Source organism: Malaclemys terrapin, chromosome 5, assembly GCF_027887155.1.
Source record: "Malaclemys terrapin pileata isolate rMalTer1 chromosome 5, rMalTer1.hap1, whole genome shotgun sequence".
NCBI lineage: Eukaryota > Metazoa > Chordata > Testudines > Emydidae > Malaclemys > Malaclemys terrapin.
The window spans coordinates 49499648-49520109 of NC_071509.1; the positions used below are offsets into that span (position 1 = coordinate 49499648).

At 42.1% G+C, this 20462-nt stretch overlaps 1 protein-coding gene across 3 annotated transcripts in view; it reads left to right on the top strand.

Moving 5' to 3' along the window:
* The window catches only part of ATP10D (ATPase phospholipid transporting 10D (putative)), a 95767-nt gene that overhangs the window by 19178 nt on the left and 56127 nt on the right, over window positions 1-20462 (top strand). For 2 of the 3 annotated variants that reach the window (XM_054029064.1, XM_054029065.1), the window contains exons 2-4: window positions 11222-11530; window positions 14577-14771; window positions 20129-20333. In XM_054029064.1, coding sequence (XP_053885039.1) covers window positions 11262-11530; window positions 14577-14771; window positions 20129-20333 — 669 coding nt within the window. In that variant the 5' untranslated portion in view covers window positions 11222-11261. Of the gene's footprint in view, window positions 1-7946; window positions 7965-11221; window positions 11531-14576; window positions 14772-20128; window positions 20334-20462 lie in introns of those variants that run through there. The other variant, XM_054029066.1, reaches the window with a different exon arrangement.

The window sequence follows — 20462 nt, forward strand, 5'->3', positions numbered from 1 at the left end:
AAAGTTCTTCATCAGACCCAGTTTGATGTGTAAGGGTGGTAACAAAATCTTCCGTGATTCAACAAGTGGTGGTTGCTGAACACTTTTCCTCCCAAGCTCCAATGACTGTCGGAGTGGCCAATCTTTCTTGATGTAGTGGGAATCTCTTGCACGGCTATCCCATTCGCAGAGAAAACAGCAGTACTTTGTGTATCCAGTCTGCAGACCAAGCAAGAGAGCAACAACCTTCAGATCGCCGCAAAGCTGCCACTGATGTTGGTCATAGTTAATGCACCTCAAAAGTTGTTCCATGTTGTCATAGTTTTCCTTCATATGGACTGCATGACCAACTGGAATTGATGGCAAAACGTTGCCATTATGCAGTAAAACAGCTTTAAGACTCGTCTTCGATGAATCAATGAACAGTCTCCACTCATCTGGATCGTGAACGATGTTGAGGGCTGCCATCACACCATCGATGTTGTTGCAGGCTACAAGATCACCTTCCATGAAGAAGAATGGGACAAGATCCTTTTGACGGTCACGGAACATGGAAACCCTAACATCACCTGCCAGGAGATTCCACTGCTGTAGTCTGGAGCCCAACAGCTCTGCCTTACTCTTGGGTAGTTCCAAATCCCTGACACGGTCATTCAGTTGACCTTGTGTTATGAGGTGTGGTTCAGAGGAGGAGGATGGGAGAAAATGTGGGTCCTGTGACATTGATGGTTCAGGACCAGAAGTTTCATCCTCTTCCTCTTCCTCGTCTGACTCAAGTGAGAATGCTTCTGGTGCATCAGGAACCGGCAGTCCTCCTCCGTGGGGTACTGGGGCGTATAGCTGATGGAATGTTTGGATAATGCACAGACCACTTTTTCTTCTTTGACACACCTTTTCCAACTGGAGGCACCATGCAGAAATAACAATTGCTGGTATGATCTGTTGGCTCTCTCCAGATCATTGGCACTGCAAAAGGCATAGATTTCCTTTTCCTGTTCAACCACTGGCGAAGATTTGTTGCACAAGTGTTGCAGCATATGTGTGGGGCCCACCTCTTGTCCTGATCTCCAATTTTGCAGCCAAAATAAAGGTGATAGGCTTTCTTAACCATAGTGGTTATACTGCGCTTTTGTGATGCAGAAGTCACTTCACCACAAACATAGCAGAAGTTATCTGCATTGTTCACACAAGTACGAGGCATCTCTGCTCAGTTTGGCTAAACAGAAATGTGTCCCTTTGCAAAATCAAACACCGAAAAATAAGAGAGCACGACACTGTATGATTTCTAGAGCTGATATACGGCAATTTGTTCAGCAGAGTGATGTACGCTTCGTTATGATTGCATCATCCATGACTTTTAGGAATAATATGATGCAATTCATATCATGTATGACACAATACCAGCTTCAGATTGCATCATTCATTGTTTTGCCTAAAAAGCAAGTACTGTCCAAACCCAATCATAGATTTATTCCTAGATCCAGTCAAAGATGTATTTTAGTCATTTCTGGTTTAAATTGAGATCCCTTCCCTTTATAACTCACTTATCCTCCGCCATTCCCAAGTCCAGGGTCGTATATACTGACCCAATAGCATATCTTGAAAACTAGAGCCAATCAACAATTTTAAGCATCATTTTCGTTCTCAGTGACCCAGAATTAGTAAAGTTTGACTACATTTATTTCAGAAGCATTTTGGCTGTAGAGCAGTGTATTTTAAGGCCCCTCCCCCTCAAAAAAAACCCAACCACTCCCAAGCAATGCTTCCATCATATTTTGCATGTGTTATAATAGTGCCATGGAAAAGATGCAGAGAACAGGAATACTAAACTTTTGCAGCAAAATTCTAACCATGCCAAATTGTGGTTAATTTCAGAAGAAGTACATTAGATAATGAGTTATAGACATTATAGAAGAGGTAAGATGAGACATAAGAATAGAGGAAATATAAAGATAAATAGGTAACGCTGGTCTGAAAACCCAATGAAAAATATTGCTCAAACTAACTTACATGCTGCTTATAATTCAATTATCGCCTCGTAGTTTGAAGTAATTCAAATCCTTTGTGTTTAGCAAGAGGATCTTTCTAATCTGTAAATAAATTAATCATCCAAATCAATTTGATTCATGTATGGGGAAAAAAATATCCTGCAAAGTTGGTATTAAAACCATTTTAGAAACAGAATGTGCTTAGTTTGCATTATTGCAACAAAAAGCAAGTGCTGCAGAGTCTTAGTCTGCATTTCACTAAAATATTGCAATTAAATACCTTTTGCAGTGGTTGAAAGTACAAATCCCCAAAATTGCTCGCTATGTATCTGTTCATCCAGAGTCCATTGAAATGATGGGGAGTCTGCCCATTGACTTCAGTGATCTTTGGATCAGGCGCCATATCGGTTATTTGCCTCCATAAAGGTTTAATCTATACACATGAGAATAATCTGATTCCCTTGCATCTTTAAATCCCAGTTCTATTTTTCAATCCATGGTTCAGATTTTCAGGTCCGACAGGGAAGGGGAGGGAGGAGGGAAAGGAGGCCTAAAGCTATCTTTTTCACCACCAGACTGGCACAACTTCTACACTAAGGGGAGCTGAGAGGAATAACATAGAGCCTGCTATATTGGGTGGTTAAGGATTCTCTCATGCCTGAACAATCTCCATCTGTCTTGTTAGGCCCGCTTTCTGGCCCATTTATGTTGTTGGAGCTGCACAAAGGGGCCTAAGAATTTTGCCATGTGTATGGGAGAGCAGTTGTTAATTTTGCTGTTGATCATTAGTAATGAGGTAATTTATTTTCAAGTATTTATCTCAGTTAAGATTACTTTGAGGTGAGATTAATAATTTCTTTGAGTATTTAACTGAAAATATTGTACTGAGATCACTTTTTCTGTTGAATTTAAAAAAAAACATTATTTGCACAACAAGATTTGGAAAACTCAAGCACAATATTATAATATTTGATCCTGTGTGAGGCTATGATTTAGGAAATGACTAAGTAAGTAGAGAACCCTGTAAAGGTATGTTAATGTTATTAGAGAAATCTACATTTTTATTACATGTCCACCTGGAATAATGAGGAAGGTTTTATATTTTCTAGAACTGTAAAAACATCAGTAAGTTGTCATTTTGAGATAAATGCCCTTTATGAGGGATGATTGACTTGGTAGCTGAAAGATGCATTGTCAAATCACAAACGGTGAATGTTGCAAAGCAGTGATAGAATAATTAATGCCTCACTCATTTTATTTAAGAGAAGGCTTAATATTTTAATTAGCACTGTTCAAAAATTGGGGAATTTATTTTGCAAGTTTTGAAAAGGAACAATTTTTCAGAATTTTTTTCATGAAAATATTTATTTTTGAAAATTATTTTGCTGTGTTTAGTTTTTGCACACATACCCCATTATCACCCTGTTTTTCCACTGAAAAAAGGAGGGAGGGGAAGAACGAGGAGGAAAAAGAAAAATAATAATATACTGAAAAATGACTACGTTGTTTGTTTTCTTTACTATTGTTGAGAAATAGAAAATGGGAAAAAAATACCTAAGTTTTTTCACAAAGACTCTCCATTTAAAAAATGATTTTGGGAAAAAATATTTAAAAATTTTCAATTGCCTTTAATTTTAACATGTTTGTCAGCCTATAACTAATATTAACTGTACAAGAGGAAGGGAGAGGGTGGGTGATTGATTAATTTATTTTATACTGTCTAAAGAGAGAGAGGTAAACACTATAATTTATCCTAGGCTACACTTGCACAAAGGGATGTTTTAATCTATATAGGAGCTATAACTTCACAATGTAAGGGCTAGCTATTGGATGCTTCATAATAAATGGTTGGCAGTGGTGTTGTAGCCATGTTTGTCCCAAAATATTAGAGAGACAAGATGGGTAAGGGTAATATCTCTTATTGGATCAACTTTCCAGTTTACTTGAAGAAGAGCTCTGTGTAAGCTCAAAAGCTTGTCTCGGTCACCCACGCAAGTGGATCCAATAAAAGATACTGCCTCATCCACCTGGTCTCTCATAAGAAGTTAGCTTTCTAGGTTTGATCTTGTTGATCTTGTGCAAAGTTAATCATGTTCGTATCGGATTAATATTTGGACAGATGACCTACTGCGCTGTATTACGAACTGCTTGCATCCTTGTAGGAATAATAGCAGATCTCTTATGCAAAGCTAGATTTGACATGATGGGCTCTTGGATGAAACAGTTGGGGTACTTCGATACTGCGGTTAGACACCCGCGACTGGTATGTACCAGCTGACTTGGGCTCACAGGTCTCGGGTTAAGGGACTGTTTAATTGTAGTGTAGATTGTTTGAGCTTGGGCTGGAGCCCGGGCTCTAGAACCTTGTGACTAAACAGCTCTTTAGCCCGAGCACTGCAGCCCAAGTAAGCTGGTACAGACCAGCCATGGATGTCTAATTGCAGACATACCCTTGGAGAAAAGCAATCCAGAAAGCACTTGCATATTTTGTGCAGCTGCAGGACTTATACTTCCCTCCCCTGCCCTATTTCATATTCAGGAATGTTTTGCACCTTGAGGGAGGGCTGGGTTAGGCATTTTTCCTGAGGTGTTCTGAAGAGCAAGGGTTCCTTATCAGCTGGAATGGAGGAATTGGCTTGGGAAAGGCTTGTCATTTTTTTCCTTTCCCTCTCTCTCTCCTTATTTAGTTAGTTAGTTTTTAATTAAGGAAATTGTTCCCTCGAAATATTTTTGTGAAGGTGAAGTGAAGAATGAGTATTTACATACAAAATAGTCAGGACAGTCCCAACTAATTTCTGCATTCCCAAGTATATTTGATTTGTTCAGGAATAAAAGTGTGGGAGAAAATCAAATAGGTGGTGAGCCCATAGGGGAGGCTTTTGAACAGTGGTGAGGGGAAGGAACAGCAAGCCAGAGCAGAGAGGAGCGGCTCGAAAGAGGGGTGGCATCACCATTGGTTGGAGAAGGAGGAGGAAGAGATAAGGAGGTAGCCGTGGGCATAATAGGGAGGAGCAGGAGTCATGAGCTTGGCTAGATAGGTAAAGTTACAGATGGGAGCAAACTGAGAGTTTGAGATTTATCTATAGCAAGTGATGGTTGGAGGAGGAGGAGGATGTGGGTAGTGATTAGTTGGAGATATGACTAAGCACAGGGGGACTAAGCAAAAAATCAGAGCAGTAGCAAAGTGGCTGCAGTGGGCATGGGAACAGGTGAAGGACAGGTGCTTCAGGAGAGCTGAGAGGAGAATAGGAGCTGCAACTTGAGAGGAGTGTGAGACCAAGGACTTTTCACTTTAATCTCACAGCTGTGCCCAACTTGCCAGGAAAGTGACATGAAGATTGCAATGAGGTTTCCACGCTAAGCTGACCTCTTTCACTTTTTGCCCAGGCTTTGAAATGGGCTCTTTCATTTCCGCATTGCACAGTAAATGCAGGAATAAAATAGTACAAGTATAAAATAATGCACTTGAGATTAGAGAAAAAAGACCCACTCCAGTTTCCATAAGATCACACATTGAAAAATACAGTGTATGCACTGGGACACTTGCATGGCTTTTTTGTTTGTGAGGAGACATCCTCCTTTCTGTCTAGTTGTTTCAGCCTCCCCCTAAACTTTCACCTGCATAGTTTTCTTGGCCCTTAGATCAGAGCTGTCTGACACCGTGTTCATCAAAGTGCTGCAAAGCCTCAGAATCCTTCGAAAGTAATCACTAAACCTCGATGAGCAGCTAGACTCTTAAAACCCTTTAAATGAAAGCTTTATTGAATAGATACAGTACAAAATTATAATTGTGTTTATATTCTCGTCGCACCTGCAGGAGCAGGGCCCTGTTGTGCCATGTGCTGGACAGGAGGATGCAGTCCCTTCCCCCAGAGAGCTTACAGTCAAAGAAAAGGTTTCAAAGTAGTAGCCGTGTTAGTCTGTAAGGTGAATCAAAGGAAAGGAAATTGTCAACAGATATGTATTGGGTTTATAAATAATCTCAAGCAAGTAGCTTTATTTTCATTGTGGAACACAAGACTCTCTCATTCACCAAATCCATATTTTAGTAAATGTCTCCATTGGCTCGCTCGTCCCTAGTGATTGGGGGGGTCATGGTGGGGGGGGATCATAGCATGGAACAAAGTCCACTGGAAACGACCCTTTTCTCCTGTGGTATATCCTCTTAATCAGGGGTTCTCAAACTGGCGGTCGGGCCCCTCAGGGGGTCGCGAGGTTATTAAATGGGGGTGGTGAGCTGTCAGCCTCCACCCCAAACCCTGTTTTTCCTCCAGCATTTATAATGGTGTTAAATATATAAAAAAGTGATTTTAATTTATGGGGGTGGGGGGGAAGTCACTCAGAGGCTTGCTATGTGAAAGGGGTCACCAGTACAAAAGTTTGAGAACCACTGCGTAATTGACCTCTGAGGCAAGGGGGTTTGGATCCTGCAGAATCAATATGGTGTGTTTGATCTGAAAACCCCATAGAGAAACTGGGCTCCGTCCTCCTGGATCCTGCACCTCTCCAGCTGGTCCCCTTTCCCACAGGCAGCATTGCTTGTTTAGATCCACATTGCCATGGCTTTCATCCACATCACCCAGGGTGAAATCCTGGCCCCATTGAAGTCAATGGCAAAATTCCCATTGACTTCAATAGAGAGAGGATTTAATCTTTTTGACTACACCAGGTAGAAGGGGCTAGAAGGTGCAGAAGTTAATAGTTGCCTGGATTTCCACTAGATCGGGGGTTCTCAACGTTTTTCTTTCTGAGGCTCCCCAAACTTGCTATAAAAAAACTCTACGGCCCAACTGTGCCACAACTGTTTTTCTGCACATAAAAGCCAGGGCTGGTGTTAGGGGGTAGTAAGCAGGGCAATTCCCAGGGCCCTATACCACATAGGGGGAACTGTGAATCTAAGTTGCTCAGGCTTTGGCTTCAGACCCAGATGGTGGGGCTCGGGGCCCCGGGCTGCGGTCCTACCTGGCGGAACTTCGGCTTTCTGCCTTGGGCCCTAGCAAGTCTAGTGCCAGCCATGCTTGGTGGACCCCCTGAAACCTGCTTGCGTTCCTCCTGGGGGCCACAGACACATGGTTGAGAACCACTGCACTAGATCACAGAGGGAGCATGCCGCAGAGAAGGCCACTTTCCTGCCACACTTGTTCACAAACCACCCTGATCACACACAGTTCTGGAAAGGGCTCACCACCTCCTATGTGCCCCAACCCCAGTTACATTAAAGGAGAGAAATTCAGGCCTAAGCTGTGCATTAAGTGCCTGATACTTTGCCCGTTGAAGGCTTCCGTCCACTTTAGTTGTGCAGGATCAAACTCTGTTTGTGCAGTGTCAGCATTTTGTACAAATCTAATTTTAAAAAGAAATGTCCCATCCAATAATAATGAACTGACTAAGAAATTCTTGAAATACAGGAAGTAAAGAAATGGAGGGAAAACTTTTAGCATCTGTGGTAGACAATGTGCTAAACTGACTTAAAAAAAAAAAAAAGGCAGTCATTTTTTGACACATCCTATGCTCTTTTTTAAAAGATCATTATGATTATATTTCCAGTCCTTTTTGTGAAAAATGAGCTTAAAAGTCTTCCCACTCAATCAGTTTGAATCCTAAAGCCCTCTTGCTGCACTGAATGTGTATTAGGAGAGTGATTGGTATCATTATGCAGGCCCTCTGCAAATAATGCAAAGACAGGCATGCATGTGAGTCTGGCAAAAATATATAAATCTTGTCATTGAACACCATATGGCTTCTGTGTACCTAATGTGAGATCCAGAAATGAAAACTGTACATTTTGTGGATTTCCTCTGCCTTCCCTTCCCCCCACCCCTCATGTACTGGTATTGCGATATCAGGATATCCTCAGCTAGCAGCAGCTTCACTGTTGATCTAGGAAACTAAATATAATACTGGCTGTCTTACGAAACAGGAAACTACAGTCTAAGAAGCAGAATCTCTAAGCATGGTGAGGAAAATAAATACCTTGCTTGCCAGAATCAAGTTGAGGTGAGTGGAACAGAAACTTTGCTGTCAGGTTTATCTGTTATGGCAGAGGAAACTTTTCTCAGCTGGCGAAGAAAGTTCAGACATGAGAATGTTTATGGCCTTTTTAATTCATTGGGGAGAATTGTTTAGGTAATGAAGGCTATTTGTGTGCTGTTCACAGGCTAGATTTCCAGGCATCTTTCAATGACTTTGGCAGTGCTGTGATTTATGGATTTTATAGGGCTGGTCATGGTCAGCAGTGATTGTAGAGCCTGACCTAAAAGGAATTCCTTTTAAAATTCTGCTGCCAGATGAGCTAGCAGGCTCAGCTGGTTATGCAGCCCAAGGGACTGGAAGGATGAGTGCCTTGTTGAACTGGTGATCCTGGTCTGACCATGGAGGGAGAATCAGTAGGGCTCTGTGTTTGTCACGGAGGTCATGGAAGTCACAGATTCTTTGTGACTTCCTGCGACCTCCATGATTTCTGCAGCGTTTGATGCGGCTGCACCCAGGAACTGGCTGAGCAGTGGTCCCAGATGCAGCTAGAGCAGGAGCTGGCCTGGGACTCCCAGCTGGTGCCTTGGGCTCCTTCCCCTGGGTCCCCTCCCCGCACGATTCAATCAGGGATATTTATGGTATAAATCATGGACAGGACATGGGCTGTGATTTTTTGTTTCTTGCTCATGATCTGTCCATGAGTTTTACTAAAAATACCTATGACTAAATCGTAGTCTTAATAATTGGAAAACGACTAGAGGAGGAATCAAACATGTCAAGTGGTGGTTGGGTGGGTGGGTGGGTGGGTGGCGCCTAGGAAGAAATAACCTCCTTGGCCTCTGTTCCTGGGTTGAAAAAAGCAGGATCATAAGAAAGCCAGGACTTTGCAGAGCAATAACACAAGTGAGAATTGAGACCTATTGCTGGTTGTAATGTATACAACTCAGAATGCAGGACCCACAATTCCGAGAGGCCTCTGTATGAGGTGCAGGAGCTCTGTCCTCACACATCCACAAATGCCACTATTCTTTCATGTTTCTCATAAGGAAAGGCCTGTTGGAAGCTGACTCTTAACAAAAATATTAAATAAGACAAGTCATTGTCATGGCTATTTAATTTTTTAAATGTAAGGGATTTGTTTTGTTTTATCAAATCCAAATTTAAATGATAGGCTGTGTACATAAAGTGGCACTAGAATTCTAGAGCAGCTCTGAACTACTGGACTGCCACTCTTACTGTGAACGCTAGAGGGCCTACAGACCCATAAATCTGCAAAAGAATTAATGTAACAGTATATGTATGGGATACTGAGTGACGTAAATATAGCTGGTTGGGTTACTGCTTAAATCAAGGACTTCCTCTTGTTTAGTGGGGTTGAAGAATGCCTTAGATTATGTTACTGTAAAGGTGTTGCAGTAGATTAGACATCCTGTGCTGGCCTAGCTTTGAGTGAAGAGCATGCAATATTGTCTTATAATGGTCAATATATAACCCCGAACATCTTTCTCACTTGGATTTATCCGACTTCAGGTACCAGCTTATTTCATGCACATCTTTGGGTCCTGTATCTAGAGATCTATATGATTAATAATTTTAAATGGTACCTCTGTGTCACGCTGTGTGGTATGGCGTACAATTGAAAGTGCCAATCTCAGGTCAGACTGCCAGAAAACAGGGCAGACGCCCCAAACTGGTGGTATATTCTGTAATTAGATTTCACCAAGACAGTAACAAATGTGTGCTTTTGGATTACTATATTAGTTTTACCATGGAGCCACAGACAGGCTCTCTAGCCCCTTTTTACCACCCCAACAAACTGGACATTGTGATGAAAGGTTATTAAAACCAAAAATCACCTCATATTAGGTTACCCCCAGCCCCAAAGGCCTAGTCACTTACCCCAGGTCAGTGGATCTTCTGGACATCACACTGAAGAGAACGCTGAAAGCTAATTTCTCTAGTAAACTAAAGGTTTATTAACTAAGAAAAATAAATGAGTTATTGAGAGGTTAAAGCAAGAAAAATACATTAACAGGAGAGTCAAAGCTTGTAAGTCCAGTATGATAGCAGAGACGTGGTGATCTGCTTGTTTTCCTTAAGTGTCTCTGGGTTACCCAAAATAATTTTGGGGATTGCTGTCCAGTTGCTTAGTATTCCACCCTGTCAGAATCCATCAGGCCAGAGATAATCATAGAATTATCATAGACTATCAGGGTTGAAAGAGACCTCAGGAGGTCATCTAGTCCAACCCCCTGCTCAAAGCAGGACCAATCCCCAGACAGATTTTTGTCCCAAATCCCTAAATGGCCCTCGCAAGGACTGAACTCTCAACCCTGGGTTTAGCAGGCCAAAGCTCAAACCACTGAGCTATCCCTCCCCCCAAGGATCATTCCCTTAAACTAATATTTATAGATCCTGCTTGCAGAAGACAATCTGAACACTGTCTTCACCTACTTGAGTTTTGATGAGTAGCAATTGCAGATTGAGCTGTGGATTTCCATTGTTGAATACAATGACCCTTGCTTTGAAGTTAGCATTCTTTTTCCTGGCATTCACAAGTATGTAGTTGGTTACAGTGATATACATAATGCAATTGCCTGCCGTTACATTATAATCGGGATTGATAAGTGAAACAATATAAGTATCATTCATTAGTATTCATGAAGTGGTAATGTCTGAATATACACATACTTTGATCTGGGGTTATTTAATTACAGGGATATATGTAATGTGATAGCAATCAACAGGTTTATAAATAAGTGAATACAATGCCATTAATGTTCCTTTGAACTAAACTACTACAGGCAACCTGCTAGATAGCGTCACACAGGGAAACATAAGTACTCTGTGGGCAATTTTTTCACCAGTCTTTATATCAGTAGATGATGGATATCGAGGTGGGGATTGTGCTTTGTATTTATGGTACAATTCTTTTAAACAAACGATAAAACAAACTAAAACTGGTCTGATTATATATCTCTTTCCAGTTCCTGAGAGGGAGAACTAAATCTAAATAAATAGCCTGTCAATATAGATTACTGCACTATTCAATCAGAGATTTCTACCTCACATAAACTGTTAATAGTTCCTTTCATTTTGAAATCAAAATTGGGTAGTAACTCAATTCTCATTGTAAAGTTAACAAACCAAGTTAACCTCACTTAAAGGCCTTTGCAGTAACCATTGTGAACAGCTTTTCCCTTGTAATTTTTTGTTTGTATTTTGAACTAAAGCTTCTCCAGACTTACTGTGTAACTTTCTTGACTTTAAAATTTTGCTAGATAGAAGACCTGGCCTGGATCACAAATCATTTGAGACAATATGGCAGACCCCATCCGATGGGCCCGATATCGCTGGCAGCGTCTGGTATCTGCAGAAGGCAGAGATGGAAGCAGCAACAGCTCCTCATGTGACAAGTGTTATCAATCATCCAAAGTGCCTAGCAGACATAGGATAGTTATACCATGTCTGGGACACTTTAAAGAAGAGTATGAAAAGGTATCAAAATTATATATGAACAACAGAATACGGACTACTAAATACACTTTATTCAACTTTATACCACGGAATTTATTTGAACAGTTTCACAGGTAAAGGATTCTTGTGTATAATTGTGGAAATTATTCCAGTGGGGGGTGGTTGTTTTTTTTGGTTTGTTTGAAATGCATGTGCCAACATGTACAAATTTGTTTTTATAAACTATTCTTCTCTCCTGAATTTAGCAGTCAGTTCTGATAACTTTGTAACAAGATACATTATCCCAAAACTGATACTCAAAAGAGGTATCTCTCCTCATTTGGTGTCATGTCCTTTCGTTCACCATTTCAGATCAGTTAGATCAGGGGTGGGGAACCTACGGCCCACAGGCTGGATCTGGCCTGTTGGTTAATTTCATCTGGCCACAAGCACCAGCTCACCCTGCTGCAGAGGGAAGCCCTGAGCCTCTACACACACCCCAGGCAGGTGAGTGGTCCGTGATTTTCTTCTGTGGGTCAGTGGCCCATGACAGAAAAAGGTTCCTCACCCCTGAGTTAGATGTTCCCTCCTCTTGGATGACTGACATAGAGCAGCATATGATAGGATTTCACCCCCACCCCCGTCGCCATCCTGTTTGGCAGGTGTAGAAGTGGAGAAGAATGAGGTTGGCTCTCCTTTTCTTTAGCCACTTGAGGGCTATAGTTCAGCAGAAGTTTCTTGACGTGCTCTTCTTTCTAGATTGGGAGATTGCAGTTCTATCAGTGACAAATTTGTTTAAATGGTGGGTGCAGACGGAGGAATTTTTTACCTGTTAAGTTTGTTTTCTGCATTGTCTGATTATTAGTTTGAAACAGTCATCTCAGCAACTCTGTTGGTTGGAGCATGGAAACAGGGTTTGTCTCTTTTTTTTTTTTTTTTTTTTTTTTTTTATTCTTAATTTTGTGGGGAGTGGATGAGTTACTTGTAGCTTCAGTCTCTGTGTACTGTGCAATGGGAGACATGTAAGAGGGTGTCTCAATACAAGAAATGGAGTCAGAACAAGAAGAAGTGGTATATACATCTGAGGGAGGAGGGAACACCCTGTGATGGGTTCGGTCAGAGACCCCCTTGGGACTGTTACCTGCTGTGCTGAGATTACCTCTGAGCCTGTTTTCCCTGCCAGCTTGGGATTCCAGAACTCTGCCTTGTTGAGCCAGACACACTAGCCCGCTGTAACACAGATACAGGTCTGGTCCATGCCCCCAAAGCTGCAGATTTTAACTAAAAACTGGTCAGCAGGTTTCCGACACCCAGCGCCCAATGGGATCCAAACCCCAAATCAATCCGTTTTACTCTGTATAAAGCTTATACAAGGTAAACTCATAAATTATCCACCCAATAGAACACTGATAGAGAGATACGCACAGCTGTTTGCTCCCTGTAACGAGGTTGGGACTCACCACCTGGCGCCTCCTACTGGTTGTTTCTGGGAATTAGCTCTGTCCAGCGGAGCGCCCCCTCCTGGTGGTGTCCCGTCCGTCATCTCTCCCTCAGTAGCGGGGCAGTGCGGCCCAACAGCCAGAGTCCATATAACTCCCCTCAGTAGCGGGGTAGTGTGGCCCAACAGCTAGAGGCGTAGGGGGACCCGGGCCCTCCCTCTCTACCGGGTCCCGACCCAGGGCTTGCCTAATGGTGGGGTTCTCCTTGCTGTTGGCTCGGCGGGGATCCGGCCGCAGCACGCCGAACGTCAGTGTTGTTCTAACACGGCTCGTCCCTAAAGTTCCCCGGGTCACTTCCTACCCTCAATGTCGTGGTCTCCTCTGGAGACGTGGGTTCCAGTGCGTTCCCCTCTGGCGGGTCCTCCGTCTGAGCTGTAGGGTTCGGGCTGGCTCCTGGAGCCTGGAACATGGGCTGTTCCTCCTCGGGAGCTGGCCGTGTGCGTCCTTCTCCTCCGGTGGTCAGCCCCAACTGAGCAGCTTTGCAGGCTTTTATACTTAGCCTCTAGTTGGAGCATACCCAGCAGGGCTTCCGGGGCGGGGTTTCCTCTGCCAGGAAGGAAGGATTAACCCCTGCTGCGCCACTGCGGGGCCACTCTGGCCCCTCACACTCCCCCAGGTATTAATCACTTACTCTAGGTTCATTGATAAACAAAAGTGATTTTATTAAGTATAACAAGTAGGATTTAAGTGGTTTCAAGTAATAACAGACAGAACAAAGTTAAGTTACCAAGCAAAATAAAGTAAAAATGTGCAAGTCTAAGCCTAATGCATTAAGAAACTGATTACAGGTAAAATCTCACCCTCAGAGATGTTCCAGTAAGCTTCTTTTACAGGCTAAACTCCTTCCTTGTCTGGGCACAATCCTTTCCCCGGTACAGTTCTTGTTAGTTCCAGCAGACATCTTAGGTGGAAATTAGGGGTGTTCTCATGACTGGCAGCCACAGTTGTTCTGTTCCACCTGCTTTTATAGCTTTGGCACAAGGCAGGAATCTTTTGTGTCTCTGGGTCCCCACTCCTCCTCCTAAATGGAAAAGCACCAGGTTTAAGATGGATTCCAGTATAAGAGGACATGTTCACATGTCCTGTGAAACCCCAGCCTCCATTCTTCCAGGGCCGGCCCATGTATCCAGGAAGGTTTGTAAGTAAACAGAGCTATTTACAACCAATTGTCCTAGTCAATGGGAGCCATCAAGATTCGAAACCACCATTAATGACCCACACTTTGCACAATTACAATAGGACCTCAGAGTTATACTTCATATTTCTAGCTTCAGATTCAAGAATGATACCTACATACAAATAGGATGAATACACTCAGTAGATTATACACTTTGTAATGATACCTTACAAGAAACCTTTTGCATAAAGCAGTTACATAATATTCACACTCATAAGCATGTTTCCATAAAACATTATGGACTGCAAAGTCACATGCCCTTCACGTACAAATTCATGAGCTGAAAATGTAGGAAGCCAGCTTTAGCAGGTAAGAATTCCTGGGAAGATCTGACGTTATACTAGTGGTTCATGTGGAAAGCTATACCTAGGGCCCTACCAAATTTACGGTCCATTTTCATAAATGTTGTGGTCATTATGTGCATCACCTGCCTTTTACTCACCTCCTAAACTTCATTCCATTCCTAACTCTTGCATCTGTTGTTTGTTTGTTTGTTTGTTTCAGAGCTGCCAATTTATATTTCCTATTTTTAGTTGTCCTGAACTGGGTTCCACTGGTGGAAGCCTTCCAGAAAGAAATTACCATGTTACCTCTAGTAGTAGTTCTCACAATTATTGCAGTTAAAGATGGCCTTGAGGATTACTCAAAATACAAACTAGATAAGCAGATAAACAACTTATTAACTAAAGTGTATAGCAGGTAAGTGTTTCTTTTTGTTTGTTTGAGTTTATTGATGAATAATGTACAGTGTGTATTATTAGTGTGAATATAAAAGACTAAAATAGTAAGTTTGAGGAACCTTAACAAAATTCCTTTCTGGATTGACCACTTGGCCACATTCTTATTTTGGTTTAAAAGTGACTTATTTCAGTTGCACTGCTATTGTCGCACAATTTGGAACAGTTGTTAGTGTCTGTTAAACAGTTGCAGAACCAGAATATCAGGGATGTTGAGACCCAGGTTATAATACAATGGCAGTTGGAAAAGTTTGCATAACACCTTTGTGAACCAGGCTTTCCTTAAATTAATGCTGTTATGTTTTAAATCAACTAGTAAAGAGTTCCCAAATAAGTGTTGATAATAGGATCTGACCTGTTCCTTTCTTCACTTGGACATTGGCTGGAAAGTTAGGGAGAAATTCTTGGTTCTTTTCCCGACGCTACCACAGATTTCCTAGGTGACCTTTGGCAAGTCACTTAATATCTTTGCACCTTAGTTTCCTCATCTGTAAAACAAGGATAATAGTTCAGACATGCCTACCATGAAAGGATATTTTGGGGATAAATCAATTAATAATTATCAAATGGAAAGTACTATGGACCACATTACTCTTGCTGTGTGATCGCCCTGGGGTATAAGGAGCCCCATTATTCATTTGGTGTGATAGCTATTTCAGGGAGTAGCATGCAGGGAGAGCAAGTGGGCAGCTGAAGCATTGCAGAGAGGGAACTAAGCTGCACCAGGAAAGGGAGTGGCACAGTTTACTTCTCTCACAGAGGAAGCAGGGACTGGGTCTGTGCAGCCACATACTGGTGCTCCCGCCTTGTCTTCACTTTATAAACAAACAAACAAACAAAAAAAAACTTTATTTTCAATGTGTTGTCTAACACATGTTCAAATCCTAGTGTACATATAAGGCAAGTTACAGTTTTAGCATGTGTTAGCTCAAGGGTGGGCAAACTACGGCCTGCAGGCCGGGTCCGGCCCCTTGGGGCTTTGGATCCGGCCCATGGGATTGCCCCTCGTGGTGCTGCGGCCCCGGGCCGCTTTCAGCAGTGGCTGGCCCAATGTTCCTGCGGCTCCCGGGCCCTTGCCTCCAGGCACCACTCCCCACAGCTCCCATTGGCCGGGAATGGGGAAGCGCAGCCAATGGGAGCTTTGGGGGAGATACCTGGAGACGCGGCAAGGGCAGTGCATGCGGAGCCCTCCATCCCCAGGGGCCGCAGCGCTTCCTGGAGCGGTGCAGGGCCGGGGACAGAGCAGGCATACAGGGGGACTGCCCTGGCCCCAGTGTGCACTGCTGCTACCCCGAAGCCTGAACTCCTGTACCCCGCCCTCCAACTCCCTGCCCTAAGCCCTCTGCCTGCACCCTGCATCCCAATCCCTTGCCCTGAGCCCCTTCCTGCACACCGCACCCCCTCCCACACCCCAACTCCCTGCCCCGGCACTGCATACAATTTCCCCACCCAGATGTGGCCCTCGGCCCAAAAAGTTTGCCCACCCCTGTGTTAGCTGGTTGAGGTAAACCCTGGGCTCCCCCTAGTGTAGACGTGGCCTCCCTCAGGGCAGATTGCAAAATTACAATCTAGACCTATGTAAGTGAGGAGTATTATTTTGTGATTAATTCTCAGGATGAAAAATTTTAGTTCTCTGACATGTAGCATTCCCTATTGATTTTTTTTTTTTTTTTAAGAGCTAGTTCCATAACAACATGAATAACCTGGAGAATGCTTTCTTAATGTAATTGCAAAGAAACAAAGTTGCATCTGGTTCTGTAAATATAAATATCTCCTAGATACAGCAACTTTCCGGGAGTCAAATTATTCAGCCAATTATGATTGGAGCCTGAAACAGGAATATAATTAAACTTTTAGAGACCTGAAGTAATTTCTCTCCTTTCAAGTCCTGCATGTGTTAATGGTAGAAGACTTGAGGGCAAAGTCTGTTCTTTTATGGTCTCTTGTGGTTACACTGATAAACTGCATGTCCCATGAATTGCATGAATGATATTCAGTCTCAGTTGGCCGGAGCATCCAAATATTTGGGTTTCTAAATTCTCTGTGTTACTCAGACTAAATAAGTGTACTTCCTGTCAGTGGGAATTTAGTTCGCAACTACTAATATTCCTTTGTGCCTTTTTTTAATTAATAATGATTAATAGAATATGGGAATTTATTTTTGTAAGAATCTGTAAAATTTTCCAACTGTGCATGTAAAATAGGTATGTATTTTTTTAACTGATATGATTTAATTTTTTTCTTAGGTTCCTCTTCATAAACTAGATTGTTTTACTAGTTGCTATTCATTCTCCTGCCCCATCCCCACCTTCAGTGCTAATACCTGCGATAACAGATAGCAAAATAGTTTATTGTTCTTATATGTACAAATAACTTTAGAAGATGTATTTCAGGAAAATTAAAGCTAGTGATCCATACGAATGTTTACTATGTATTAATTTATTATCTTTAAGGTACACTTTTAATAAGAAAAAAAATCATTGATTTTCTGTGTAGATGCCCCTGTGTCTGTGGCACAGACATACATTTAAAGTGCATTAGCACTAAAACATAAATGATTTCATGGGTTCCTAATGTCGTATTCTCTGGTAAACAAATTAAGAACCAATTCTTAAATGTACAGAATGTGCGATTCATCATATAATGTAGACACCGATAGAGTTGTTGATGTTTGTGGGTCCTCTAGAGTGAGGAGGCTTGAGCATTCTAAGCAGGAGTGCCATGACATGTTAGCACATGGTGTATACCTCCTTAGAATGTGGTTGGCCAGTCAAACTCCAGATTTCCTATGTCTCGTTTCAGATCTAGCATTACAACATTATTGGGAATGAGCAATGCATAAAGGTGGTAATTACATTTTAACACCTGGAATGTTTTTAAATACACTATGCTTCTAATATACATTAATGTAGGTTTATTTATGTGTTCTGTGTCCATACTACAGTATTATGACTGCTTGGAAAACCTGTAATAACGATCTTGAGAAGGAGGCAAACATGTGACTTGCACTAATTTTATTTTTAGACGAGCTTTAGCTTTTATTGCTTCCTGCTCTTGGTTCTGTTGCACTTTGAAGGATATGAAGTCACCTATGCTTAACTAGGGAAATCTGTCAGTACAGTAACTCCTCGCTTAACGTTGTAGTTATGTTCCTTTAAGTGAAACAATGTTAAGTTAATCCAATTTCCCCATAAGAATTAATGTAAATGGGGGGGTTAGGTTCATTTTTTTTCACCGGACAGAAAGCTATATATTATATAGATATCTATACACACAGTATACGTTTTAAATAAACAATTTAATACTGTTCACAGCTATGATGATTGTGAAGCTTGGTTGAGGTGGTGAAGTAAGAGGGAAGGATATTTCTCAGGGAATGCCTTGTTGCTAAATGATGAACTAGCACTCAGCTGAGCCCTCAGCTCAGGGTTAACACGTTGTTAATGTAGCCTCTCACACAGGGCAGCACGAACATGAGGGAGGGGAGACAGCATAGCAGACAGAGACAGACACATACCTTGTGTGTGAGAGAGAGAGATGCACACTGTCCCTTTAAGTAAGCTAACCCCCTCTTAAGTGCATTGTCTTTTTAAGTGGATCAGGAAGTTGAGACCGCAGCTGCTGCCCCAAGTCTCTCTCCATCTGTGTCCCCTCCCTGTTCTATATGGAGAAGGGATAAGCAGGGTGCAGGGGGGAGGGGGACACCGTGACATTAGCCCCCTTCCTGTGCCTGTACAGCAAGGAGGAGTCTCTGGGAGCAGCTCCAAGGCAGGGCAGGAGCAGCACATGGCAGTGTGGGGAGGGACAGCTGAAATTCCTTGACTGCCTGCTGGGCAGTTGCAGCACAGGGAACTTAGGGGAGCGGGGAGCTGATAGGGGGGCTGCCGGTCCACCCTGGTTCCAAGCCCCCACCAGCTAGCTGCAATGGGCTGCTCTTCCTGCAAGCAGTGGACAAAGCAGGCGGCTGCAAAACGACATTAGAAGAGAGCATTGCACAACTTTAAACGAGCATGTTCCCTAATTGATCAGCAACGTAACAATGAAACAACATTAACCAGGACGACTTTAAGTGAGGAGTTACTGTACACCGCTTAATTATGTTTCCTTTGTGGCGTCTCCCTTTTAGGCTTGCACTTTTAAGGGGATGCTCTCAAATAGTTCAGGCACCAAAAGTTTTAGTTACAAAACCTAATGTATGAAATATTTCTCTGATATTTTCTTTTTTATTGAAATTTGTTTTTTTCATTTGCCTGCAACATTTTACTTAGCTAACAATTTGATTAATGCTAGTACTGATCTGCCAGTCTGTACAAATATAGTCCACTGGTTGGTCTCCTAGGTCCCAGGTTAAACGGTAACAATACCTGACACCAGAAATGTCTTTTGTCCATTCACAATAAGACACAGAAGTGTCCCTACCACCAGGAAAGTTTGATCACTTGGAGCAATCATCACACCCTGTCTACTTGCACTGGTGCACTCTATACTGGTGCCCACAGTTCATTAGATGCTTTTGCTTACTCCTCACCTGAGATCCTCATCCTGTTGCATCAAAATAATGTTCACATTAACCAGCTGTGATCTCATAAAAGGAGGATTATGGTCTCAGGTAAGCACTGAACAGCAGAAGTAGATGGAAAGTTGAAGAAATAAGCATGGAAAACAGTATTTTCCTAATAAAGGGTCCAATTCTGCAAGGTGCTGAGAGTCCTAAACTCCTTATTGACTTTACTTTGAGTTGCAAGATCTTTGCACCTTACAATGTTGAGCTCAGAGCTATTCAGCAATACATAAATACAAATGTTTTAAGTAGAATTGTATTCTAAATATTTAATGATATGCCATATTTAATGATATGCCAGCTAAATGTTATAGATTTTTGTGTACTTGCCTATCCAATTAAGAGACAAAAATTTGGGTTCTGGACTCACCATCAGGAGTAAGGGGGAGAGAAGGAGATGAAGATTTGACACTTGGTTTACGTAATTTGGAAGTCTAATTCACCTAGTGAGAGAATTTTAGAACACTACTTCTTCATGGGAATAGAAATCATAGGACCAAATTCTGTGCTGAGTTTTAACCCAGTCACCCTCACGGAATGTTTTTTATTCTCATGGATAAGGTATGGCCCTGATCCAGCAATTGATAGTGTTGTGGGTACACTCACCTTAAATTGGTAAACTGTCTCCCCAGCACTTTGGTGCATACTGATTTATACTAACTATTTTATATTCAAAACAATCATCTTTTGTAGTTCGTTTGTTCATTTGAGCTTGCAGCTTGTGGAATTTTTCATTTAGATTTTTATATATGTTTCAGGAAAGAGAAGAAATACATAGATCAGTGCTGGAAAGATGTTAATGTTGGGGACTTCATTCGACTTTCATGTAATGAAATAATTCCTGCTGATATGGTGGTGTTATACTCTACTGATCCAGATGGGATCTGTCACATTGAAACAGCCAGCCTTGATGGAGAGACCAATCTGAAGCAGAGGCAGGTGGTGAGAGGATATGCAGAGCAGGTGACCATTGTGCATTTCTAATAATTTTTGAAGAAAATTGACGTTTCAAGAATTTTATTTAAAAAAAAATCTCTAGTTCATCTACTTGATTGTTGAGGAGGGACTTGTCTACACCTGCATTGGAACCAA